This window comes from Oncorhynchus kisutch, unplaced genomic scaffold (assembly GCF_002021735.2).
Source record: "Oncorhynchus kisutch isolate 150728-3 unplaced genomic scaffold, Okis_V2 scaffold766, whole genome shotgun sequence".
Classification (NCBI taxonomy): Eukaryota; Metazoa; Chordata; class Actinopteri; order Salmoniformes; family Salmonidae; genus Oncorhynchus; species Oncorhynchus kisutch.
Genome location: NW_022262711.1, coordinates 1044 through 27500, shown reverse-complemented (window position 1 = coordinate 27500; position 26457 = coordinate 1044). Strand labels below are relative to the sequence as shown.

Genomic DNA, 26457 nt, shown 5'->3' with positions numbered 1-26457 from the left:
CAGAAATCAGTAATAATAATAATTATTTATTTACATAGCCATGAGGTCGAAGGAATTCTCCGTAGAGATCTGAGACAGGATTGGTGTCGAGGGCACAGATCTGGGGAAGGGAAACCAAAACATTTCTGCTGTCCCCATCAGTCTCAAATGGAAAAAGTTTGGAACCACCAAGACTCTTCCTAGAGTTGGCCGCAGCACTCCACCAATCAGGCCTTTATGTAGAGTGGCCAGACAGAAGCCACTCCTCAGTAAAAGGCACATGACAGCCCTCTTGGATTTGCCAAAAGGCACCTAAAGGACTCTCAGACCATGAGAAACAAGATCTCTGGTCTGATGAAACCCAAGATTGAACTCTTTGGCCTGAATGCCAAGCGTCACGTCTGGAGGAAACCTGGCACCATCCCTACGGTGAAGCATGGGTGGTGGTGGCAGCATCATGCTGTGGGGATGTTTTTTCAGCGGCAGGGACTGGGAGACTAGTCAGGATCGAGGGAAAAGATGAACGGAGCAAAGTACTAAGAGATCCTTGTAACAACCTGCTTCAGAGCGCTCAGCACCTCAGACTGGTGGCGAAGGTTCACCTTCCAACAGGACAACGACACAAGAATGGCTTTGGAACAAGTTTCTGAATGTCCCTTGAGTGGCCCGGACTTGAACCCGATCTAACATCTCTGGAGAGACCTGAAAATACCTGTGCAGCAACGCTCCCCATCCAACCTGACAGAGATTGAGAGGATCTGCAGAGAAGAATGGGAGAAACTCCCCAAATACAGGTGTGCCAAGCTTGTAGCATCATACCCCAAGAAGACTCGAGGCTGTAATCGCTGCCAAAGGTGCTTCAACAAAGTACTGAGTGAAGGGTCTGAATACTGATGGAACTGTGATATTTCTGTTTTAGCTTTGTCACAATAGGGTAGTGTGATGTCATTATGGGGTATTGTGATGTCATTATGGGATATTGTGATGTCACTATCGGGTAGTGTTATGTCATTATGGGATATTGTGATGTCATTATGGGGTAGTGTGATGTCATTATGGGGATATTGTGATGTCATTATGGGATATTGTGATGTCACTATCGGGTAGTGTTTTATGTCATTATGGATATTGTGATGTTCATTATGGGATATTGTGATGTCACTATCGGGTAGTGTGATGTCATTATGGATATTGTGATGTCACTATCGGGTAGTGTGATGTCATTATGGGATATTGTGATGTCACTATCGGGTAGTGTGATTCATTATGGGATATTGTTGATGTCAGTATCGGGTAGTGTGATGTCATTATGGGGTATTGTGATGTCATTAGGGGGTATTGGGATGTCCATTAGGGGGTATTGTGATGTCATTAGGGGGTATTGTGATGTCATTAGGGGGTATTGGGATGTCATTAGGGGGGTATTGGGATGTCATTAGGGGGTATTGTGATGTCATTAGGGGGTATTGGGATGTCCATTAGGGGGTATTGGGATGTCATTAGGGGGTATTGGGATGTCATTAAGGGGGTATTGGGGATGTCATTATGGGGTATTGTGTGTAGACTATTTTTTTTAAAACTATTTAATCAATTTTAGAACAAGACTGTATAACGTAACAAAATGTGGAAAAAGTCAAGTGGTCTGAATACTTCTGAAGACACCTGTATGTTGTGGAACATTTCATACACGTTACCTCACTAAATAAAGGCCAGGGTTGAGTAGGCGGAGCCTGAGAGAGTTTTACCTGGCGCAGGAACTTATTGGCTATGAGCGCGTCAGGGGGAGACATTCGATTGGCTACAGGTGGGACACACATGTTCCTCTGACTCCAGCAGAGACGTACGGATACCTGAGGAGAGGAGACAGCATCAGTCACTATGGATACCTGAGGAGAGGAGAGAGCATCAGTCACTATGGATACCGGAGGAGACAGCATCAGTCACTATGGATACCTGAGGAGAGGAGAGAGCATCAGTCACTATGGATACCTGAGGAGAGGAGAGAGCATCAGTCACTATGGATACCTGTGGAGAGGAGAGAGCATCAGTCACTATGGATACCTGAGGAGAGGAGAGAGCATCAGTCACTATGGATACCTGAGGAGAGGAGAGAGCATCAGTCACTATGGATACCTGAGGAGAGGAGACAGCATCAGTCACTATGGATACCTGAGGAGAGGAGAGAGCATCAGTCACTTTGGGATACCTGTGGAGAGGAGAGAGCATCAGTCACTATGGATACCTGAGGAGAGGAGAGAGCATCAGTCACTATGGATACCTGAGGAGAGGAGACAGCATCAGTCACTATGGATACCTGAGGAGAGGAGAGAGCATCAGTCACTATGGATACCTGAGGAGACAGCATCAGTCACTATGGATACCTGAGGAGACAGCATCAGTCACTATGGATACCTGAGGAGAGGAGAGAGCATCAGTCACTATGGATACCTGAGGAGAGGAGAGAGCATCAGTCACTATGGATACCTGAGGAGAGGAGACAGCATCAGTCACTACGGATACCTGAGGAGAGGAGACAGCATCAGTCACTACGGATACCTGAGGAGAGGAGACAGCATCAGTCACTATGGATACCTGAAGAGAGGAGACAGCATCAGTCACTACGGATAACTGAGGAGAGGAGACGGCATCAGTCACTACGGATACCTGCGTAGAGGAGACAGCATCAGTCTCTACGGATACCTGCGGAGACAGCATCAGTCACTATGGACACCTGAGGAGAGGAGACAGCATCAGTCACTATGGACACCTGAGGAGAGGAGACAGCATCAGTCACTATGGATACCTGAGGAGAGGAGATAGCATCAGTCACTATGGATACCTGAGGAGAGGAGACAGCATCAGTCACTATGGATACTGAGGAGAGGAGACAGCATCAGTCACTATGGATACCTGAGGAGAGGAGACAGCATCAGTCACTATGGATACCTGAGGAGAGGACCGGCGTCAGTCATCAGGTCTTTACAGAGCAGACAGCATCAGTCACTATGGATAACCTGAGGAGAGGAGACGGCGTCAGTCATCAGGTCTTTACAGGTGTGTGTTTGTCGACTCACAGTCGTCGCAGTAGGAGTTGCCACAGCAGGGAATGACCACAGCGTCAGTCATCAGGTCTTTACAGAGCAGACAGAGGAGCTCATCAGGACTGGATCCTCGTCCTCCTCGGAACTGGACTGGTCCTTGGGGACGAACGGAGGCCTCTCCTTCTTACCTAAAGCGTAGGCCTCACTGTGGAGGACACACACACACAGAGGGTTAGACGTCAGAGGTCAGGGGTTAAAGGTCAGGCAAACCATAACCTTTCTAAAAGCTCGTGTCTGAGGTGGTTACTCAAATCTCTAGCCACTTTAATAATTAACATTTGGATGTAATAAATGTTTCACTAGCCACTATATATAATGTTACCATACCCTACATTACTCATCTCATATATATATACTGTTAAACCAGCTATACTGTTACCATACCCTACATTACTCATCTCATATATATATACTGTTAAACCAGCTATAATGTTACCATACCCTACATTACTCATCTCATATATATATACTGTTAAACCAGTATAATGTTTACCATACCCTACATTACTCATCTCATATGTATATACTGTTAAACCAGCTATAATGGTACCCTACATTACTCATCTCATATATATATACTGTTAAACCAGCTATAATGTTACCCTACATTACTCATCTCATATGTATATACTGTTAAACCAGCTATACTGTTACCCTACATACTCATACTCATATGTATATACTGTTAAACCAGCTATACTGTTACCATACCCTACATTACTCATCTCATATATATATACTGTTAAACCAGCTATACTGTTACCATACCCTACATTACTCATCTCATATGTATATACTGTACTCGATACCATCTACTCAGAGGTCAGAGGTCAGCAGTAACTCACGCGTCTATCGTAGGGGTGGCCGTAGTGGCCGGTGTTGGTCAACAGGGGGGGGGGGGGGGTCAGAGGTCGGAGGTAACTCACGCGTCTATCGTAGGGATGGCGTAGTGGCCGGTGTTGGTCGCATGGGGAGGGGGGGGGGGGTCAGAGGTCGGAGGTAACTCACGCGTCTATCGTAGGGATGGCGTAGTGGCCGGTGTTGGTCAACATGGGGGGGGGGGGGGGGGTCAGAGGTCGGAGGTAACCCACGCGTCTATCGTAGGGATGGCGTAGTGGCCGGTGTTGGTCAACAGGGGGTCCAGAGGTCGGCAGTAACTCACGCGTCTATCGTAGGGATGGCGTAGTGGCCGGTGTTGGTCAACAGGGGGACAGAGGTCGGAGGTAACTCACGCGTCTATCGTAGGGATGGCGTAGTGGCCGGTGTTGGTCAACAGGGGGAGGGGGGGGTGGGGGGGGGTCAGAGGTCGGAGGTAACTCACGCGTCTATCGTAGGGATGGCGTAGTGGCCGGTGTTGGTCAACATGGCTCCCTTTATAGACGGGTCGTCCACTTCCTTCATGAAGGAACGGGGGATGCCGGTACTCTTCTTGATCCTCTGGGGCGGCTCAAACCCTTTCTCCTTCTAACACACACACACACACACAGACAACCACACACACAGACAACCACACGCACACACACACACAACCACACACACACACACACACACACACACACACACAGACAACCACACGCACACACACACAGACACACACTTACTGGGTTGCTCTGAACAACGATAACACACACACACACCAAGGATGTGATGTCTTACCCTGTTAGTAGGACAGTTCCTGATGTGTTGTCTTACCCCGTTAGGACAGTTCCTGATGTGATGTCTTACCCCGTTAGTAGGACAGTTCCTGATGTGATGTCTTACCCCATTCGGACAGTTCCTGATGTGTTGTCTTACCCCGTTAGTAGGACAGTTCCTGATGTGTTGTCTTACCCCGTTAGTAGGACAGTTCCTGATGTGTTGTCTTACCCCGTTAGTAGGACAGTTCCTGATGTGATGTCTGACCCCGTTAGTAGGACAGTTCCTGATGTGATGTCTTACCCCGTTAGTAGGACACAGTTCCTGATGTGATGTCTTACCCCGTTAGTAGGACACAGTTCCTGATGTGATGTCTTACCCCGTTAGTAGGACACAGTTCCTGATGTGTTGTCTTACCCCGTTAGTAGGACAGTTCCTGATGTGATGTCTTACCCCGTTAGTAGGACACAGTTCCTGATGTGATGTCTTACCCCGTTAGTAGGACACAGTTCCTGATGTGATGTCTTACCCCGTTAGTAGGACACAGTTCCTGATGTGTTGTCTTACCCCGTTAGTAGGACAGTTCCTGATGTGATGTCTTACCCCCGTTAGTAGGACAGCTCCTGATGTGATGTCTGACCCCGTTAGTAGGACAGTTCCTGATGTGATGTCTTACCCGTTAGTAGGACAGTTCCTGATGTGATGTCTTACCCCATTAGGACAGTTCCTGATGTGTCGTCTTACCCCATTAGGACAGTTCCTGATGTGATGTCTTACCCCATTAGGACAGTTCCTGATGTGTTGTCTTACCCCGTTAGTAGGACACAGTTCCTGATGTGATGTCTTACCCCGTTAGTAGGACACAGTTCCTGATGTGTTGTCTGACCCCGTTAGTAGGACAGTTCCTGATGTGATGTCTGACCCCGTTAGTAGGACAGTTCCTGATGTGATGTCTTACCCGTTAGTAGGACAGTTCCTGATGTGATGTCTTACCCCATTAGGACAGTTCCTGATGTGATGTCTTACCCCATTAGGACAGTTCCTGATGTGTTGTCTTACCCCGTTAGTAGGACAGCTCCTGATGTGATGTCTGACCCCGTTAGTAGGACAGTTCCTGATGTGATGTCTGACCCCGTTAGTAGGACAGTTCCTGATGTGATGTCTTACCCCGTTAGTAGGACAGTTCCTGATGTGATGTCTTACCCCGTTAGTAGGACAGTTCCTGATGTGATGTCTTACCCCGTTAGTAGGACAGTTCCTGATGTGATGTCTTACCCCGTTAGTAGGACAGTTCCTGATGTGATGTCTTACCCCGTTAGTAGGACAGTTCCTGATGTGATGTCTTACCCCGTTAGTAGGACAGTTCCTGATGTGATGTCTTACCCCGTTAGTAGGACAGTTCCTGATGTGATGTCTTACCCGTTAGTAGGACAGTTCCTGATGTGATGTCTTACCCGTTAGTAGGACAGTTCCTGATGTGATGTCTTACCCCAGTAGGACAGTTCCTGATGTGATGTCCATTCTTGCCACAGCGATAACAGGTGTAGTTGGCTGGAGGTGGACCGGTCAACTTCTTCACATAACTAATAACATGAATACAACGTTAACACAACGTTAACACAACGTTAACACATTACTGATAGTCCAGACAGCTGTCAACATTAACACAGGATAGAGCTGCTGTTACATCCCGGTTCAGTTACAGGATAGAGCTGCTGTTACATCCTGGTTCAGTTACAGGATAGAGCTGCTGTTACATCCTGGTTCAGTTACAGGATAGAGCTGCTGTTACATCCTGGTTCAGTTACAGGATAGAGCTGCTGCTACTTCCTGGTTCAGTTACAGGATAGAGCTGCTGCTACTTCCTGGTTCAGTTACAGGATAGAGCTGCTGTTACATCCTGGTTCAGTTACAGGATAGAGCTGCTGTTACATCCTGGTTCAGTTACAGGATAGAGCTGCTGTTACATCCTGGTTCAGTTACAGGATAGAGCTGCTGTTACATCCTGGTTCAGTTACAGGATAGAGCTGCGGTTACATCCTGGTTCAGTTACAGGATAGAGCTGCTGTTACATCCTGGTTCAGTTACAGGATAGAGCTGCTGTTACATCCTGGTTCAGTTACAGGATAGAGCTGCGGTTACATCCTGGTTCAGTTACAGGATAGAGCTGCTGCTACTTCCTGGTTCAGTTACAGGATAGAGCTGCTGTTACATCCTGGTTCAGTTACAGGATAGAGCTGCTGTTACATCCTGGTTCAGTTACAGGATAGAGCTGCTGTTACATCCTGGTTCAGTTACAGGATAGAGCTGCTGTTACATCCTGGTTCAGTTACAGGATAGAGCTGCTGTTACATCCTGGTTCAGTTACAGGATAGAGCTGCGGTTACATCCTGGTTCAGTTACAGGATAGAGCTGCTGTTACATCCTGGTTCAGTTACAGGATAGAGCTGCTGTTACATCCTGGTTCAGTTACAGGATAGAGCTGCTGTTACATCCTGGTTCAGTTACAGGATAGAGCTGCTGTTACATCCTGGTTCAGTTACAGGATAGAGCTGCGGTTACATCCTGGTTCAGTTACAGGATAGAGCTGATGTTACATCCTGGTTCAGTTACAGGATAGAGCTGCTGTTACATCCTGGGTCAGTTACAGGATAGAGCTGCTGCTACTTCCTGGTTCAGTTACAGGATAGAGCTGCTGTTACATCCTGGTTCAGTTACAGGATAGAGCTGCTGTTACATCCTGGTTCAGTTACAGGATAGAGCTGCTGTTACATCCTGGTTCAGTTACAGGATAGAGCTGCTGTTACATCCTGGTTCAGTTACAGGATAGAGCTGCTGTTACATCCTGGTTCAGTTACAGGATAGAGCTGCTGTTACATCCTGGGTCAGTTACAGGATAGAGCTGCTGCTACTTCCTGGTTCAGTTACAGGATAGAGCTGCTGTTACATCCTGGTTCAGTTACAGGATAGAGCTGCTGTTACATCCTGGGTCAGTTACAGGATAGAGCTGCTGTTACATCCCTGGTTCAGTTACAGGATAGAGCTGCTGTTACATCCTGGTTCAGTTACAGGATAGAGCTGCTGTTACATCCTGGTTCAGTTACAGGATAGAGCTGCTGTTACATCCTGGTTCAGTTACAGGATAGAGCTGCTGTTACATCCTGGTTCAGTTACAGGATAGAGCTGCTGTTACATCCTGGTTCAGTTATAGGATAGAGCTGCTGTTACATCCTGGTTCAGTTACAGGATAGAGCTGCTGTTACATCCTGGTTCAGTTACAGGATAGAGCTGCTGTTACATCCTGGTTCAGTTACAGGATAGAGCTGCTGTTACATCCTGGTTCAGTTACAGGATAGAGCTGCTGCTACATCCTGGTGCAGTTACAGGATAGAGCTGCTGTTACATCCTGGTTCAGTTACAGGATAGAGCTGCTGTTACATCCTGGTTCAGTTACAGGATAGAGCTGCTGTTACATCCTGGTTCAGTTACAGGATAGAGCTGCTGTTACATCCTGGTTCAGTTACAGGATAGAGCTGCTGTTACATCCTGGTTCAGTTACAGGATAGAGCTGCTGTTACATCCTGGTTCAGTTACAGGATAGAGCTGCTGCTACTTCCTGGTTCAGTTACAGGATAGAGCTGCTGTTACATCCTGGTTCAGTTACAGGATAGAGCTGCTGTTACATCCTGGTTCAGTTACAGGATAGAGCTGCTGTTACATCCTGGTTCAGTTACAGGATAGAGCTGCTGTTACATCCTGGGTCAGTTACAGGATAGAGCTGCTGTTACATCCTGGGTCAGTTACAGGATAGAGCTGCTGTTACATCCTGGTTCAGTTACAGGATAGAGCTGCTGTTACATCCTGGTTCAGTTACAGGATAGAGCTGCTGTTACATCCTGGTTCAGTTACAGGATAGAGCTGCTGTTACATCCTGGTTCAGTTACAGGATAGAGCTGCTGTTACATCCTGGTTCAGTTACAGGATAGAGCTGCTGTTACATCCTGGTTCAGTTACAGGATAGAGCTGCTGTTACATCCTGGGTCAGTTACAGGATAGAGCTGCTGTTACATCCCGGTTCAGTTACAGGATAGAGCTGCTGTTACATCCCGGTTCAGTTACAGGATAGAGCTGCTGTTACATCCCGGTTCAGTTACAGGATAGAGCTGCTGTTACATCCCGGGTCAGTTACAGGATAGAGCTGCTGTTACATCCCGGTTCAGTTACAGGATAGAGCTGCTGTTACATCCGGTTCAGTTACAGGATAGAGCTGCTGTTACATCCTGGTTCAGTTACAGGATAGAGCTGCTGTTACATCCTGGTTCAGTTACAGGATAGAGCTGCTGTTACATCCTGGTTCAGTTACAGGATAGAGCTGCTGTTACATCCTGTTCAGTTACAGGATATGAGCTGCTGTTACATCCCGGTTCAGTTACAGGATAGAGCTGCTGTTACATCCCGGTTCAGTTACAGGATAGAGCTGCTGTTACATCCCGGTTCAGTTACAGGATAGAGCTGCTGTTACATCCCGGTTCAGTTACAGGATAGAGCTGCTGTTACATCCCGGTTCAGTTACAGGATAGAGCTGCTGTTACATCCCGGTTCAGTTACAGGATAGAGCTGCTGTTACATCCCGGTTCAGTTACAGGATAGAGCTGCTGTTACATCCGGTTCAGTTACAGGATAGAGCTGCTGTTACATCCCGGTTCAGTTACAGGATAGAGCTGCTGTTACATCCTGGTTCAGTTACAGGATAGAGCTGCTGTTACATCCTGGTTCAGTTACAGGATAGAGCTGCTGTTACATCCTGGTTCAGTTACAGGATAGAGCTGCTGTTACATCCTGGTTCAGTTACAGGATAGAGCTGCTGTTACATCCTGGTTCAGTTACAGGATAGAGCTGCTGTTACATCCTGGTTCAGTTACAGGATAGAGCTGCTGCTACTTCCTGGTTCAGTTACAGGATAGAGCTGCTGTTACATCCTGGTTCAGTTACAGGATAGAGCTGCTGTTACATCCTGGTTCAGTTACAGGATAGAGCTGCTGTTACATCCTGGTTCAGTTACAGGATAGAGCTGCTGTTACATCCTGGGTCAGTTACAGGATAGAGCTGCTGTTACATCCTGGGTCAGTTACAGGATAGAGCTGCTGTTACATCCTGGTTCAGTTACAGGATAGAGCTGCTGTTACATCCTGGTTCAGTTACAGGATAGAGCTGCTGTTACATCCTGGTTCAGTTACAGGATAGAGCTGCTGTTACATCCTGGTTCAGTTACAGGATAGAGCTGCTGTTACATCCTGGTTCAGTTACAGGATAGAGCTGCTGTTACATCCTGGTTCAGTTACAGGATAGAGCTGCTGTTACATCCTGGGTTCAGTTACAGGATAGAGCTGCTGTTTACATCCCGGTTTCAGTTACAGGATAGAGCTGCTGTTACATCCCGGTTCAGTTACAGGATAGAGCTGCTGTTACATCCCGGGTCAGTTACAGGATAGAGCTGCTGTTACATCCCGGTTCAGTTACAGGATAGAGCTGCTGTTACATCCCGGTTCAGTTACAGGATAGAGCTGCTGTTACATCCCTGGTTCAGTTACAGGATAGAGCTGCTGTTACATCCTGGTTCAGTTACAGGATAGAGCTGCTGTTACATCCTGGTTCAGTTACAGGATAGAGCTGCTGTTACATCCTGGTTCAGTTACAGGATAGAGCTGCTGTTACATCCCGGTTCAGTTACAGGATAGAGCTGCTGTTACATCCCGGTTCAGTTACAGGATAGAGCCTGCTGTTTACATCCCGGTTCAGTTACAGGATAGAGCTGCTGTTACATCCCGGTTCAGTTACAGGATAGAGCTGCTGTTACATCCCGGTTCAGTTACAGGATAGAGCTGCTGTTACATCCCGGTTCAGTTACAGGATAGAGCTGCTGTTACATCCCGGTTCAGTTACAGGATAGAGCTGCTGTTACATCCCGGTTCAGTTACAGGATAGAGCTGCTGTTACATCCCGGTTCAGTTACAGGATAGAGCTGCTGTTACATCCCGGTTCAGTTACAGGATAGAGCTGCTGTTACATCCCGGTTCAGTTACAGGATAGAGCTGCTGTTACATCCTGGTTCAGTTACAGGATAGAGCTGCTGTTACATCCTGGTTCAGTTACAGGATAGAGCTGCTGTTACATCCTGGTTCAGTTACAGGATAGAGCTGCTGTTACATCCTGGTTCAGTTACAGGATAGAGCTGCTGTTACATCCTGGTTCAGTTACAGGATAGAGCTGCTGTTACATCCTGGTTCAGTTACAGGATAGAGCTGCTGTTACATCCTGGTTCAGTTACAGGATAGAGCTGCTGTTACATCCTGGTTCAGTTACAGGATAGAGCTGCTGTTACATCCTGATTCAGTTACAGGATAGAGCTGCTGTTACATCCTGATTCAGTTACAGGATAGAGCGGCTGCTACTTCCTGGTTCAGTTACAGGATAGAGCTGCTGTTACATCCTGGTTCAGTTACAGGATAGAGCTGCTGTTACATCCTGGTTCAGTTACAGGATAGAGCTGCTGTTACATCCTGGGTCAGTTACAGGATAGAGCTGCTGTTACATCCTGGTTCAGTTACAGGATAGAGCTGCTGTTACATCCTGGTTCAGTTACAGGATAGAGCTGCTGTTACATCCTGGGTCAGTTACAGGATAGAGCTGCTGTTACATCCTGGTTCAGTTACAGGATAGAGCTGCTGTTACATCCTGGTTCAGTTACAGGATAGAGCTGCTGTTACATCCTGGTTCAGTTACAGGATAGAGCTGCGGTTACATCCTGGTTCAGTTACAGGATAGAGCTGCTGTTACATCCTGGTTCAGTTACAGGATAGAGCTGCTGTTACATCCTGGTTCAGTTACAGGATAGAGCTGCTGTTACATCCTGGTTCAGTTACAGGATAGAGCTGCTGTTACATCCTGGTTCAGTTACAGGATAGAGCTGCTGTTACATCCTGGTTCAGTTACAGGATAGAGCTGCTGCTACTTCCTGGTTCAGTTACAGGATAGAGCTGCTGCTACATCCTGGTTCAGTTACAGGATAGAGCTGCTGTTATATCCTGGTTCAGTTACAGGATAGAGCTGCTGTTACATCCTGGTTCAGTTACAGGATAGAGCTGCTGTTACATCCTGGTTCAGTTACAGGATAGAGCTGCTGTTACATCCTGGTTCAGTTACAGGATAGAGCTGCTGTTACATCCTGGTTCAGTTACAGGATAGAGCTGCTGTTACATCCTGGTTCAGTTACAGGATAGAGCTGCTGTTACATCCTGGTTCAGTTACAGGATAGAGCTGCTGTTACATCCTGGTTCAGTTACAGGATAGAGCTGCTGTTACATCCTGGTTCAGTTACAGGATAGAGCTGCTGTTACATCCCGGTTCAGTTACAGGATAGAGCTGCTGTTACATCCCGGTTCAGTTACAGGATAGAGCTGCTGTTACATCCCGGTTCAGTTACAGGATAGAGCTGCTGTTACATCCCGGTTCAGTTTACAGGATAGAGCTGCTGTTACATCCCGGTTCAGTTACAGGATAGAGCTGCTGTTACATCCCGGTTCAGTTACAGGATAGAGCTGCTGTTACATCCCGGTTCAGTTACAGGATAGAGCTGCTGTTACATCCCGGTTCAGTTACCAGGATAGAGCTGCGGTTACATCCTGGTTCAGTTACAGGATAGAGCTGCTGTTACATCCTGGTTCAGTTACAGGATAGAGCTGCGGTTACATCCTGGTTCAGTTACAGGATAGAGCTGCTGTTACATCCTGGTTCAGTTACAGGATAGAGCTGCTGTTACATCCTGGTTCAGTTACAGGATAGAGCTGCTGTTACATCCTGGTTCAGTTACAGGATAGAGCTGCTGTTACATCCTGGTTCAGTTACAGGATAGAGCTGCTGTTACATCCCGGTTCAGTTACAGGATAGAGCTGCTGTTACATCCCGGTTCAGTTACAGGATAGAGCTGCTGTTACTTCCCGGTTCAGTTACAGGATAGAGCTGCTGTTACATCCTGGTTCAGTTACAGGATAGAGCTGCTGTTACATCCTGGTTCAGTTACAGGATAGAGCTGCTGTTACATCCTGGTTCAGTTACAGGATAGAGCTGCTGTTACATCCTGGTTCAGTACAGGATAGAGCTGCTGTTACATCCTGGTTCAGTTACAGGATAGAGCTGCTGTTACATCCTGGTTCAGTTACAGGATAGAGCTGCTGTTACATCCTGGTTCAGTTACAGGATAGAGCTGCTGTTACATCCTGGTTCAGTTACAGGATAGAGCTGCGGTTACATCCTGGTTCAGTTACAGGATAGAGCTGCTGTTACATCCTGGTTCAGTTACAGGATAGAGCTGCTGTTACATCCTGGTTCAGTTACAGGATAGAGCTGCTGTTACATCCTGGTTCAGTTACAGGATAGAGCTGCCGTTACATCCTGGTTCAGTTACAGGATAGAGCTGCTGTTACATCCTGGTTCAGTTACAGGATAGAGCTGCTGCTACTTCCTGGTTCAGTTACAGGATAGAGCTGCTGTTACATCCTGGTTCAGTTACAGGATAGAGCTGCTGTTACATCCTGGTTCAGTTACAGGATAGAGCTGCTGTTACATCCTGGTTCAGTTACAGGATAGAGCTGCTGTTACATCCTGGGTCAGTTACAGGATAGAGCTGCTGCTACTTCCTGGTTCAGTTACAGGATAGAGCTGCTGTTACATCCTGGTTCAGTTACAGGATAGAGCTGCTGTTACATCCTGGTTCAGTTACAGGATAGAGCTGCTGTTACATCCTGGTTCAGTTACAGGATAGAGCTGCTGCTACTTCCTGGTTCAGTTACAGGATAGAGCTGCTGCTACTTCCTGGTTCAGTTACAGGATAGGGTCGTAGTCGTGGTTGGACTGTGTGTGGTAATACTCACTGTATGGGGTCGTAGTCGTGATTGGACTGTGACATCATGGCTCTGATCTTGTCGTCCTCCGATGCGTTGGCCTCGGCCAGGTTCGCCGTCTGTTCCCAGAAACCACCAGGATATGACATAGTTAGATAGAGACCAGGGGTCACCAGGATATGACATAGTTAGATAGAGACCAGGGGTCACCAGGATATGACATAGTTAGATAGAGACCAGGGGTCACCAGGATATGTGACATAGTTAGATAGAGACCAGGGGTCACCAGGATATGACATAGTTAGATAGAGACCAGGGGTCACCAGGATATGACATAGTTAGATAGAGACCAGGGGTCACCAGGATATGACATAGTTAGATAGAGACCAGGGGTCACCAGGATATGACATAGTTAGATAGAGACCAGGGGTCACCAGGATATGACATAGTTAGATAGAGACCAGGGGTCACCAGGATATGACATAGTTAGATAGAGACCAGGGGTCACCAGGATATGACATAGTTAGATAGAGACCAGGGGTCACCAGGATATGACATAGTAGATTTTATTTTATTTATTTTACCTTTATTTAACCAGGCAAGTCAGTTAAGATAGATAGAAGAAAGATAGAGACCAGGGGTCACCAGGATATGTGACATAGTTAGATAGAGACCATGGGTGAAAGAGGACAGACAGACAGACAGACAGTCACAGACGGACAGACAGAGAGACACACAACCCCGGGGCCGTGTTCAGCAGGAAACAACATCCAATAGAAATGTATAAAACAGACATGGTTCTCTGACATGGAGAACAAGTCATCCTCAATAGCAGATCTATCCATGGTATTTCTATCTGGGGACGGGTTCAGCAGGGAACAACATTGTGGCACAACTAGTATATAGACAGAGGAGAGAGTCAACTAGTATATAGACAGGGGAGAGAGTCAACTAGTATATAGACAGAGGAGAGAGTCAACTAGTATATAGACAGAGGAGAGAGTCAACTAGTATATAGACAGGGGAGAGAGTCAACTAGTATATAGACAGGGGAGAGAGTCAACTAGTATATAGACAGAGGAGAGAGTCAACTAGTTATATAGACAGAGGAGAGAGTCAACTAGTATATAGACAGGGGAGAGAGTCAACTAGTATATAGACAGGGGAGAGAGTCAACTAGTATATAGACAGGGGAGAGAGTCAACTAGTATATAGACAGAGGAGAGAGTCAACTAGTATATAGACAGGGGAGAGAGTCAACTAGTATATAGACAGGGGAGGGGAGAGAGTCAACTAGTATATAGACAGGGGAGGGGAGAGAGTCAACTAGTATATAGACAGGGGAGGGGAGAGAGTCAACTAGTATATAGACAGGGGAGGGGAGAGAGTCAACTAGTATATAGACAGGGGAGAGGAGAGAGTCAACTAGTATATAGACAGGGGAGAGTCAACTAGTATATAGACAGGGGAGAGAGTCAACTAGTATATAGACAGGGGAGGGGAGAGAGTCAACTAGTATATAGACAGGGGAGAGTCAACTAGTATATAGACAGGGGAGGGGAGAGAGTCAACTAGTATATAGACAGGGGAGAGGAGAGATCAACTAGTATATAGACAGGGGAGGGGAGAGAGTCAACTAGTATATAGACAGGGGAGGGGAGAGAGTCAACTAGTATATAGACAGGGGAGGGGAGAGAGTCAACTAGTATATAGACAGGGGAGGGGAGAGAGTCAACTAGTATATAGACAGGGGAGAGAGTCAACTAGTATATAGACAGGGGAGAGAGTCAACTAGTATATAGACAGGGAGAGAGTCAACTAGTATATAGACAGGGGAGAGAGTCAACTAGTATATAGACAGGGGAGAGAGTCAACTAGTATATAGACAGGGGGAGAGAGTCAACTAGTATATAGACAGGGGAGGGGAGAGAGTCAACTAGTATATAGACAGGGGAGGGGAGAGAGTCAACTAGTATATAGACAGGGGAGGGGAGAGAGTCAACTAGTATATAGACAGGGAGGGGAGAGAGTCAACTAGTATATAGACAGGGGAGAGAGTCAACTAGTATATAGACAGGGGAGAGAGTCAACTAGTATATAGACAGGGGAGAGAGTCAACTAGTATATAGACAGGGGAGAGAGTCAACTAGTATATAGACAGGGGAGAGAGTCAACTAGCATATAGACAGGGGAGAGAGTCAACTAGTATATAGACAGGGGAGAGAGTCAACTAGTATATAGACAGGGGAGAGAGTCAACTAGTATATAGACAGGGGAGAGAGTCAACTAGTATATAGACAGGGGAGAGTCAACTAGTATATAGACAGGGGAGAGAGTCAACTAGTATATAGACAGGGGAGAGAGTTCAACTAGTATATAGACAGGGGAGGGGAGAGAGTCAACTGTTAGATCTGTGTCTAACCTAGTCAGTCTGTTAGATCTGTGTCTAACCTAGTCAGTCTGTTAGATCTGTGTCTAACCTAGTCAGTCTGATAGATTGTGTCTAACCTAGTCAGTCTGTTAGGTCCTGATAGAGCTGTTTCTAACCTAGTCAGTCTGTTAGATCTGTGTCTAACCTAGTCAGTCTGTTAGATCTGTGTCTAACCTAGTCAGTCTGTTAGATCTGTGTCTAACCTAGTCAGTCTGATAGATCTGTGTCTAACCTAGTCAGTCTGTTAGATCTGTGTCTAACCTAGTCAGTCTGATAGATCTGTGTCTAACCTAGTCAGTCTGATAGATCTGTGTCTAACCTAGTCAGTCTGATAGATCTGTGTCTAACCTAGTCAGTCTGTTAGATCTGTGTCTAAACTAGTCAGTCTGTTAGATCTGTGTCTAAACTAGTCAGTCTGTTAGATCTGTGTCTAACCTAGTCAGTCTGTTAGGTCCTGTTGAATCTGTGTCTAACCTAGTCAGTCTGATAGATCTGTGTCTAACCTAGTCAGTCTGATAGATCTGTGTCTAACCTAGTCAGTCTGATAGATCTGTGTCTAACCTAGTCAGTCTGATAGATCTGTGTCTAACCTAGTCAGTCTGTTAGATCTGTGTCTAAACTAGTCAGTCTGTTAGATCTGTGTCTAACCTAGTCAGTCTGCTAGGTCCTGATAGATCTGTGTCTAACCTAACCTAGTCAGTCTGTCAGATCTGTGTCTAACCTAGTCAGTCTGTTAGATCTGTGTCTAACCTAGTCAGTCTGTTAGATCTGTGTCTAACCTAGTCAGTCTGTTAGATCTGTGTCTAACCTAGTCAGTCTGTTAGATCTGTGTCTAACCTAGTCAGTCTGTTAGGTCCTGTTGAATCTGTGTCTAACCTAGTCAGTCTGTTAGATCTGTGTCTAACCTAGTCAGTCTGTTAGATCTGTGTCTAACCTAGTCAGTCTGTTAGGTCTGTGTCTAACCTAGTCAGTCTGTTAGGTCTGTGTCTAACCTAGTCAGTCTGTTAGATCTGTGTCTAACCTAGTCAGTCTGTTAGATCTGTGTCTAACCTAGTCAGTCTGTTAGGTCCTGTTGAATCTGTGTCTAACCTAGTCAGTCTGATAGATCTGTGTCTAACCTAGTCAGTCTGTTAGATCCTGTTGAATCTGTGTCTAACCTAGTCAGTCTGTTAGATCTGTGTCTAACCTAGTCAGTCTGTTAGATCTGTGTCCTAGCCTAGTCAGTCTGTTAGATCTGTGTCTAACCTAGTCAGTCTGTTAGATCTGTGTCTACCTAGTCAGTCTGTTAGATCTGTGTCTAACCTAGTCAGTCTGTTAGGTCTGTGTCTAACCTAGTCGGTCTGTTAGGTCCTGATAGATCTGTGTCTAACCTAGTCAGTCTGTTAGATCTGTGTCTAACCTAGTCGGTCTGCTAGGTCCTGATAGATCTGTGTCTTACCTAGTCAGTCTGTTAGGTCCTGATAGATCTGTGTCTAACCTAGTCAGTCTGTTAGGTCTGTGTCTAACCTAGTCAGTCTGTTAGATCTGTGTCTAACCTAGTCAGTCTGTTAGATCTGTGTCTAACCTAGTCAGTCTGTTAGATCTGTGTCTAACCTAGTCAGTCTGTTAGATCTGTGTCTAACCTAGTCAGTCTGTTAGATCTGTGTCTAACCTAGTCAGTCTGTTAGATCTGTGTCTAACCTAGTCAGTCTGTTAGATCTGTGTCTAACCTAGTCAGTCTGTTAGATCTGTGTCTAACCTAGTCAGTCTGTTAGATCTGTGTCTAACCTAGTCAGTCTGTTAGATCTGTGTCTAACCTAGTCAGTCTGTTAGATCTGTGTCTAACCTAGTCAGTCTGTTAGGTCCTGTTGAATCTGTGTCTAACCTAGTCAGTCTGTTAGGTCCTGTTGAATCTGTGTCTAACCTAGTCAGTCTGTTAGATCTGTGTCTAACCTAGTCAGTCTGTTAGATCTGTGTCTACCTAGTCAGTCTGTTAGATCTGTGTCTAACCTAGTCAGTCTGTTAGATCTGTGTCTAACCTAGTCGGTCTGTTAGGTCCTGATAGATCTGTGTCTAACCTAGTCAGTCTGTTAGATCTGTGTCTAACCTAGTCAGTCTGTTAGATCTGTGTCTAACCTAGTCAGTCTGTTAGATCTGTGTCTAACCTAGTCAGTCTGTTAGATCTGTGTCTAACCTAGTCAGTCTGTTAGGTCCTGTTGAATCTGTGTCTAACCTAGTCAGTCTGTTAGGTCCTGATATATCTGTGTCTAACCTAGTCAGTCTGTTAGATCTGTGTCTAACCTAGTCGGTCTGTTAGGTCCTGATAGATCTGTGTCTAACCTAGTCGGTCTGCTAGGTCCTGATAGATCTGTGTCTAACCTAGTCAGTCTGTTAGGTCCTGATAGATCTGTGTCTAACCTAGTCAGTCTGTTAGATCTGTGTCTAACCTAGTCAGTCTGTTAGATCTGTGTCTAACCTAGTCAGTCCTGTTTAGATCTGTGTCTAACCTAGTCAGCTGTTAGGTCCTGTTGAATCTGTGTCTAACCTAGTCAGTCTTGTAGGTCCTGATAGATCTGTGTCTAACCTAGTCAGTCTGTTAGATCTGTGTCTAAACCTAGTCGGTCTGTTAGGTCCTGATAGATCTGTGTCTAACCTAGTCGGTCTGCTAGGTCCTGATAGATCTGTGTCTAACCTAGTCAGTCTGTTAGGTCCTGATAGATCTGTGTCTAACCTAGTCAGTCTGTTAGGTCTGTGTCTAACCCTAGTCAGTCTGTTAGATCTGTGTCTAACCTAGTCAGTCTGTTAGATCTGTGTCTAACCTAGTCAGTCTGTTAGATCTGGTCTAACTAGTCAGTCTGTTAGATCTGTGTCTAACCTAGTCAGTCGTTAGATCTGTGTCTAACCTAGTCAGTCTGTTAGATCTGTGTCTAACCTAGTCAGTCTGTAGATCTGTGTCTAACCTAGTCAGTCTGGTAGATCTGTGTCTAACCTAGTCGTCTGTTAGATCTGTGTCTAACCTAGTCAGTCTGTTAGATCTGTGTCTAACCTAGTCATTCTGTTAGGTCCTGTTGAATCTGTGTCTAACCTAGTCAGTCTGTTAGATCTGTGTCTAACCTAGTCAGTCTGTTAGATCTGTGTCTAACCTAGTCAGTCTGTTAGATCTTGTGTCTAACCTAGTCAGTCTGTTAGGTCCTGTTGAATCTGTGTCTAACCTAGTCAGTCTGTTAGGTCCTGATAGATCTGTGCTAACCTAGTCAGTCTGTTAGATCTGTGTCTAACCTAGTCAGTCTGTTAGATCTGTGTCTAACCTAGTCAGTCTGTTAGATCTGTGTCTAACCTAGTCAGTCTGTTAGATCTGTGTCTAACCTAGTCAGTCTGTTAGATCGGTGTCTAACCTAGTCAGTCTGTCCTAGATCGGTGTCTAACCTAGTCGTCTGTTAGATCTGTGTCTAACCTAGTCAGTCTGTTAGATCTGTGTCTAACCTAGTCAGTCTGTTAGATCTGTGTCTAACCTAGTCAGTCTGTTAGATCTTGTGTCTAACCTAGTCAGTCTGTAGATCTGTGTCTAACCTAGTCAGTCTGTTAGATCTGTGTCTAACCTAGTCAGTCTGTTAGATCTGTGTCTAACCTAGTCAGTCTGTTAGATCTGTGTCTAACCTAGTCAGTCTGTTAGATCTGTGTCTAACCTAGTCAGTCTGTTAGATCTGTGTCTAACCTAGTCAGTCTGTTAGATCTGTGTCTAACCTAGTCAGTCTGTTAGATCTGTGTCTAACCTAGTCAGTCTGTTAGATCTGGTGTCTAACCTAGGTCAGTCCTGTTAGATCTGTGTCTAACCTAGTCAGTCTGTTAGATCTGTGTCTAACCTAGTCAGTCTGTTAGATCTGTGTCTAACCTAGTCAGTCTGTTAGATCTGTGTCTAACCTAGTCAGTCTGTTAGATCTGTGTCTAACCTAGTCAGTCTGTTAGATCTGTGTCTAACCTAGTCAGTCTGTTAGATCTGTGTCTAACCTAGTCAGTCTGTTAGATCTGTGTCTAACCTAGTCAGTCTGTTAGATCTGGTGTCTAACCTAGTCAGTCTGTTAGATCTGTGTCTAACCTAGTCAGTCTGTTAGATCTGTGTCTAACCTAGTCAGTTATCTGTAGTACCGTCTGTAGATCTGTGTCTAACCTAGTCAGGTCTGTTAGGTCCTGATAGATCTGTGTCTAACCTAGTCGGTCTGCTAGGTCCTGATAGATCTGTGTCTAACCTAGTCAGTCTGTTAGATCTGTGTCTAACCTAGTCAGTCTGTTAGATCTGTGGTCTAACCTAGTCGGTCTGTTAGATCTGTGTCTAACCTAGTCGGTCTGTTAGGTCCTGATAGATCTGTGTCTAACCTAGTCAGTCTGTTAGATCTGTGTCTAACCTAGTCAGTCTGTTAGATCTGTGTCTAACCTAGTCAGTCTGTTAGGTCCTGTTGAATCTGTGTCTAACCTAGTCGGTCTGTTAGATCTGTGTCTAACCTAGTCAGTCTGTTAGATCTGTGTCTAACCTAGTCAGTCTGTTAGATCTGTGTCTAACCTAGTCAGTCTGTTAGGTCCTGTTGAATCTGTGTCTAACCTAGTCAGTCTGTTAGATCTGTGTCTAACCTAGTCAGTCTGTTAGATCTGTGTCTAACCTAGTCAGTCTGTTAGGTCCTGTTGAATCTGTGTCTAACCTAGTCGGTCTGTTAGATCTGTGTCTAACCTAGTCAGTCTGTTAGATCTGTGTCTAACCTAGTCGGTCTGTTAGATCTGTGTCTAACCTAGTCAGTCTGTTAGATCTGTGTCTAACCTAGTCAGTCTGTTAGATCTGTGTCTAACCTAGTCAGTCTGTTAGATCTGTGTCTAACCTAGTCAGTCTGTTAGATCTGTGTCTAACCTAGTCAGTCCTGTTAGATCTGTGTCTAACCTAGTCAGTCTGTTAGATCTGTGTCTAACCTAGTCAGTCTGTTAGATCTGTGTCTAACCTAGTCAGTCTGTTAGATTGACTCTGGTCTGAAAACACATTGCTGACGCACCTTATTTCTCACGAGAAAATACTAATCTACCAGATTCACTTGAATCGACTTTATTTTTAAAAAAGTCTATAAAATAAATTAAAATACATTTAAATAAAATTTTAAATAAAAAAATTATTTAGAAAAAGGACAGGAAGTGTAAATCCACTGGGGGAGAAAACAGATATTATCCTTCGTCTAAGAGACGTTTTATTGGATAAAACAACACATTTAAATTAAACATTCATACTCCCACATTCCAGCTACCCAATCACAGCTACACGCATAAACGGTCAGGGGTCTAAGAGACGTTTTATTGGATAAAACATTCACACTCCCACATTCCAGCTACCCAATCACAGCTACACGCATAAACGGTCAGGGGTCTAAGAGACGTTTTATTGGATAAAACATTCATACTCCCACATTCCAGCTACCCAATCACAGCTACACGCATAAACGGTCAGGGGTCCAAGAGACGTTTTATTGGATAAAACATTCATACTCCCACATTCCAGCTACCCAATCACAGCTACACGCATAAACGGTCAGGGGTCTAAGAGACGTTTTATTGGATAAAACATTCACACTCCACATTCCAGCTACCCAATCACAGCTACACGCATAAACGGTCAGGGTCCAAGAGACGTTTTATTGGATAAAACATTCATACTCCCACATTCCAGCTACCCAATCAAAACACAGTCCTTTTAACAGCTCACTGTCATCACAGCCTGTTAACACCATTAAAAGTAGTAAATGCTGTTCTCTAGTTGAACGTCACAAGGTATAAATAAATATATATAACCAACAATAACAAAATCAGTTCCATCACAACAACAGAAGGGTTCAACCAAGAATCACGTCCGTGGTTCACACTGTAGGTTTGTGTTTTACTTCAGCAAACTACATATTGAGGATAAATTACATCTGCTAATGTGTATATATATATGAAGTAAATCTCTTCAAAAACACAGTGTGCTGACAAAAGCATGGTGCAGTAGAGAGGATTGTTGAAATGTTTTTTAAAAGTTGTTACATGGGCTTCAATAAGATTTGAAAGCAAGATTGATAACAGGTTTGTTTATAATTAGTGTCCTAGGGGTGAAAGGTCACGTATGAGCAAAACAAACAAAGACAACCCGTTGAGTCTTCATTTAGAGAGAGAAGGGAAAAAAACGAGGCGAACACTTCATTCTTCAGGATATGTGGTCGGGGACGAGTGTGTGTGTGTGTAACGTATGAGTGTGTGTGTGTAACGAACGAGTGTGTGTGTGTGTGTGTGTGTGTGTGTAACGAACGAGTGTGTGTGTGTGGTGTGTGTGTGTAACGTACGAGTGTAAGCAGCAGCAAGTGTACGTCTCCTTCAGACTAAAAAGACAGAGAGAGAAATCTCTTTACATGACCAGGGACAGTAAACAAATCACATCAAAACCACCAATTAAGATCATCATCATATCAACCAAGTCAGTCATCATCATCATCATCAGATCATTACAACCAAGTCAGTCATCATCATCATCATCAGATCATTACAACCAAGTCAGTCAACATCACTTTTTGAAAACAGTTTTTTTTTAACACTTAGTTTCAATCCAACTCAAACTGTTTTAAGAGAAAAGAGAGAAGGAGAGAAGGGAAGGAGAGATGGGGAGAAGGAGAGAAGAGGAGAGAAGGGAAGGAGAGAAGGGGAGAAGGGGAGAGGAGAGAAGGGGAGAGAAGGGAAGGAGAGGAGAGAAGGAGAGAAGAGAAGGAGAAAATAAGGAGAGAAGAGAAGGAGAGAAGAGAAGGAGAGAAAATAAGGAGAGAAGGGGAGAAGGGAAGAGGAGAGAACAGAAGTAGGGTGAAGAGGAGAGAATATATAGTTTACCTTTGAAAGTTGGGGCCAGTGATATAGATGAAGCATGATCATCAATCTGTTTGAGACAAAAATCTGATTACTCTCCATCACACACACACACACACTGTAGAGTAACACACACACACACACACGCTAGATATCTACTGTCAAAACCATGTTGATGGTATTAAATAGTCAGTTATGAAACTCTGGAAGAGACATTGCCATAATAAACACACATCAGCTTGGTAATGAGACATGAAAAGGACCATTAGAAATGAAAAAGTCCCCAAACACCTAATCATTTTTATTTATTTTTTACCTTCAGAACAAATGATTTACAAAAAAAGGACCAGTTAATTTCATAAAACATCCAAAAAGTCTTAGTGACATTAAATTAGGTCTTTGTAAAATATGTTTTTTAAAACAGCACCCCCTCCGCCAGTTCACGGGCGTTCTAGTCCCCCTCCCCCAGTTTCACGGGCGTCTAGTCCCCCTCCGCCAGTTTCACGGGCGTCTAGTCCCCCTCCGCCAGTTTCACGGGCGTCTAGTCCCCCAGTTTCGCGGGCGTCTATCCCCCTCCTCCAGCTTCGCGGGCGTCTAATCCGCCAGTTTCGCGGGCGTCTAATCCCTAAAATGATCGATCTAGCAAGCTTGTATAGGTGTTAGCAACATGCTACACCCTGTGTGACTTGCTTCTTGTATAGGTGTTAGCACACATGCTAACATCCTGTGTTCAAGGCACACTTAACCAGCATAGCTACCCACAGCATTCTGCAGTGATACTCCATCCCATCTGGTTTGGGCTTAGTGGGACTATCATTTGTTTTTCAACAGAAACAATGACCCAACACACCTCCAGGCTGTGTAAGGGCTATTGGACCAAGAAGGAGAGTGATGGAGTGCTGCATCAGATGACCAGGCCTCCACAATCACCTGACCTCAACCCAAGTGAGATGGTTTGGGATGAGTTGGACCGCAGAGTGAAGGAAAAGCAGCCAACAAGTGCTCAGCATACACAGCCCATCTGTAAATAGCCCACCCAACTACCTCATCCCCATATTGTTATTCATTTGCTCTTTGCACCCCAGTATCTCTACTTGCACATTCATCTTCTGCACATCTATCACTCCAGTGTTTAATTGCTATATGGTAATTATTTCGCCTCTATGGCCTATTTATTGCCTCCCTACTCTTCTACATTTCCAAACACTGTACAAAGATTGTTCTATTGTGTTATTGACTGACTATGTTTACTCCATGGTGTAACTCTGTGTCGTTGTCTGTGGCGAACTGCTTTGCTTTATCTTGGCCAGGTCACAGTTGTAAATGAGAACTTGTTCTCAACTGGCCGACCTGGTTAAATAAAGGTGTTCTCAACTGGCCGATCCTGGTTAAATAAAGGTGTTCTCAACTAGGCCTACCTGGTTAAATAAAGGTGTTCTCACTAGCCTACCTGGTTAAATAAAGGGTGTTCTCAACTAGCCTACCTGGTTAAATAAAGGTGTTCTCAACTGGCCGACCTGGTTAAATAAAGGTGTTCTCAACTAGCCGACCTGGTTAAATAAAGGTGTTCTCAACTAGCCTACCTGGTTAAATAAAGGTGTTCTCAACTAGCCAACCCGGTTAAATAAAGGTGTTCTCAACTAGCCTACCCGGTTAAATAAAGGTGTTCTCAACTAGCCTACCCGGTGAAATAAAGGTGTTCTCAACTAGCCTACCCCGGTTAAATAAAGGTGTTCTCAACTAGCCTACCTGGTTAAAATAAAGGTGTTCTCAACTAGCCTACCTGGTTAAATAAGGTGTTCTCAACTAGCCTACCTGGTTAAATAAAGGTGTTCTCAACTAGCCTACCTGGTTAAATAAAGGTGTTCTCAACTAGCCTACCTGGTTAAATAAAGGTGTTCTCAACTAGCCTACCTGGTTAAAATAAAGGTGTTCTCAACTGGCCGACCTGGTTAAATAAAGGTGTTCTCAACTAGCCTACCTGGTTAAATAAGGTGTTCTTAACTAGCCTACCTGGTGAAATAAAGGTGTTCTCAACTAGCCTACCTGGTTAAATAAAGGTGTTCTCAACTAGCCTACCTGGTGAAATAAAGGTGTTCTCAACTAGCCTACCTGGTTAAATAAAGGTGTTCTCAACTAGCCTACCTGGTTAAATAAAGGTGTTCTCAACTAGCCTACCTGGTGAAATAAAGGTGTTCTCAACTAGCCTACCTGGTTAAATAAGCTGTTCTCAACTAGCCTACCTGGTTAAATAAAGGTGTTCTCACTAGCCTACCTGGTTAAATAAAGGTGTTCTCAACTAGCCTACCTGGTTAAATAAAGGTGTTCTCAACTAGCCTACCTGTTAAATAAAGGTGTTCTCAACTGGCCTACCTGGTTAAATAAAGGTGAAATAAAAATATAAAAATATAAGTGGGAACTCCTTCAAGACTGTTGGAAAAGTATTCCAGGTGACTACCTCATGAAGCTGGTTGAGAGAATGCCAAGAGTGAGCACAAGCTGTCATCAACAAGGCAAAAAGGAGGCTACTTTGAAGAATCTTAAAATCTATTTATTTTTTTGGTTACTACATGATTCCATATGTGTTAGTTGATAGTTTTAATGTCTTCACTATTATTCTACAATGTAGAAAATAAAACCCTTGAGGTGTGTCCAAAACTTTTGACTGGTACTGTAGTTTTAAAAAAACAAGACAACACTAGAATGGTATGACAAGACATTTCACACACACACGTGCAGTGTTGTGTGTGTGTGTATATTCGTTACATACTCCTTTAGAGGGATCCAATGGAAAAGTGACTGTGTTCTGAGAACGATCTCCTTTGGAGGATCCGACGGGGAGGTTCTGAACGGGGAAGTGATTCTGTTCTGAAAAACGCTCACTGGAACACACAGAGACAGAGAGAGAGACAGAGAGAGAGACAGAGAGAGAGACAGAAAAGAGAGACAGAGAGAGAGACAGAGAGAGAGACAGAGAGACAGTGACAGGAGAAAGAGAGAGAGACAGAGAGACAGTGACAGGAGAAAGAGAGAGAGTTAAATTCATCTTTTTCATTCAGACGCTCTTCTCCAGACAGACACACGTCCCAAGTTTAAAATAGTCAGTCTAGAAAAATAAACAGGATTCACAACTTGTTTGAGCCTGAAATTCCAAAAACCGACGGTTGTGAAACGGTCGTGTGTCTGTTACCCCCAGACCTGACCTGTTGTGTGTGTTACCCCCAGACCTGACCTGTTGTGTGTGTTACCCCCAGACCTGACCTGTTGTGTGTCTGTTACGCCCAGACCTGACCTGTTGTGTGTCTGTTACCCCCAGACCTGACCTGTGTGTGTGTCTGTTTACCCCCCAGACCTGACCTGTTGTGTGTCTGTTACCCCCAGACCTGACCTGTTGTGTGTCTGTTACCCCCAGACCTGACCTGTTGTGTGTCTGTTACCCCCAGACCTGACCTGTTGTGTGTCTGTTACCCCCAGACCTGACCTGTTGTGTGTCTGTTACCCCAGACCTGACCTGTTGTGTGTGTTACCCCCAGACCTGACCTGTTTGTGTGTTACCCCCAGACCTGAACCT

General features: G+C 45.0%; 1 protein-coding gene across 1 annotated transcript; it reads right to left on the bottom strand.

The window, feature by feature from the left end:
* Nucleotides 1–4623: 4623 nt before the first annotated feature.
* On the bottom strand, nt 4624–22950 carry LOC116361895 (E3 ubiquitin-protein ligase RBBP6-like). Its single transcript, XM_031816230.1, has 3 exons — nt 22911–22950; nt 13646–13734; nt 4624–6298 (listed from the first exon to the last, which is right to left on the bottom strand). The coding sequence occupies exons 1-3, from the start codon at nt 22944–22946 to the stop codon at nt 6166–6168; spliced, it is 258 nt and encodes an 85-aa protein (XP_031672090.1). The 5' UTR covers nt 22947–22950; the 3' UTR covers nt 4624–6165.
* Nucleotides 22951–26457: the final 3507 nt, after the last annotated feature.

Coding starts and splice junctions, on each gene's coding strand:
- LOC116361895 (XM_031816230.1), bottom strand. CDS start 22,946: ATGCTTCATCTATATCACTGGCCCCAACTTTCAAAG. Junction 13,735..22,910: donor ACTGGCCCCAACTTTCAAAG/GTAAACTATATA, acceptor TTCTGGGAACAG/ACGGCGAACCTGGCCGAGGC. Junction 6,299..13,645: donor CACGACTACGACCCCATACA/GTGAGTATTACC, acceptor TCATGTTATTAG/TTATGTGAAGAAGTTGACCG.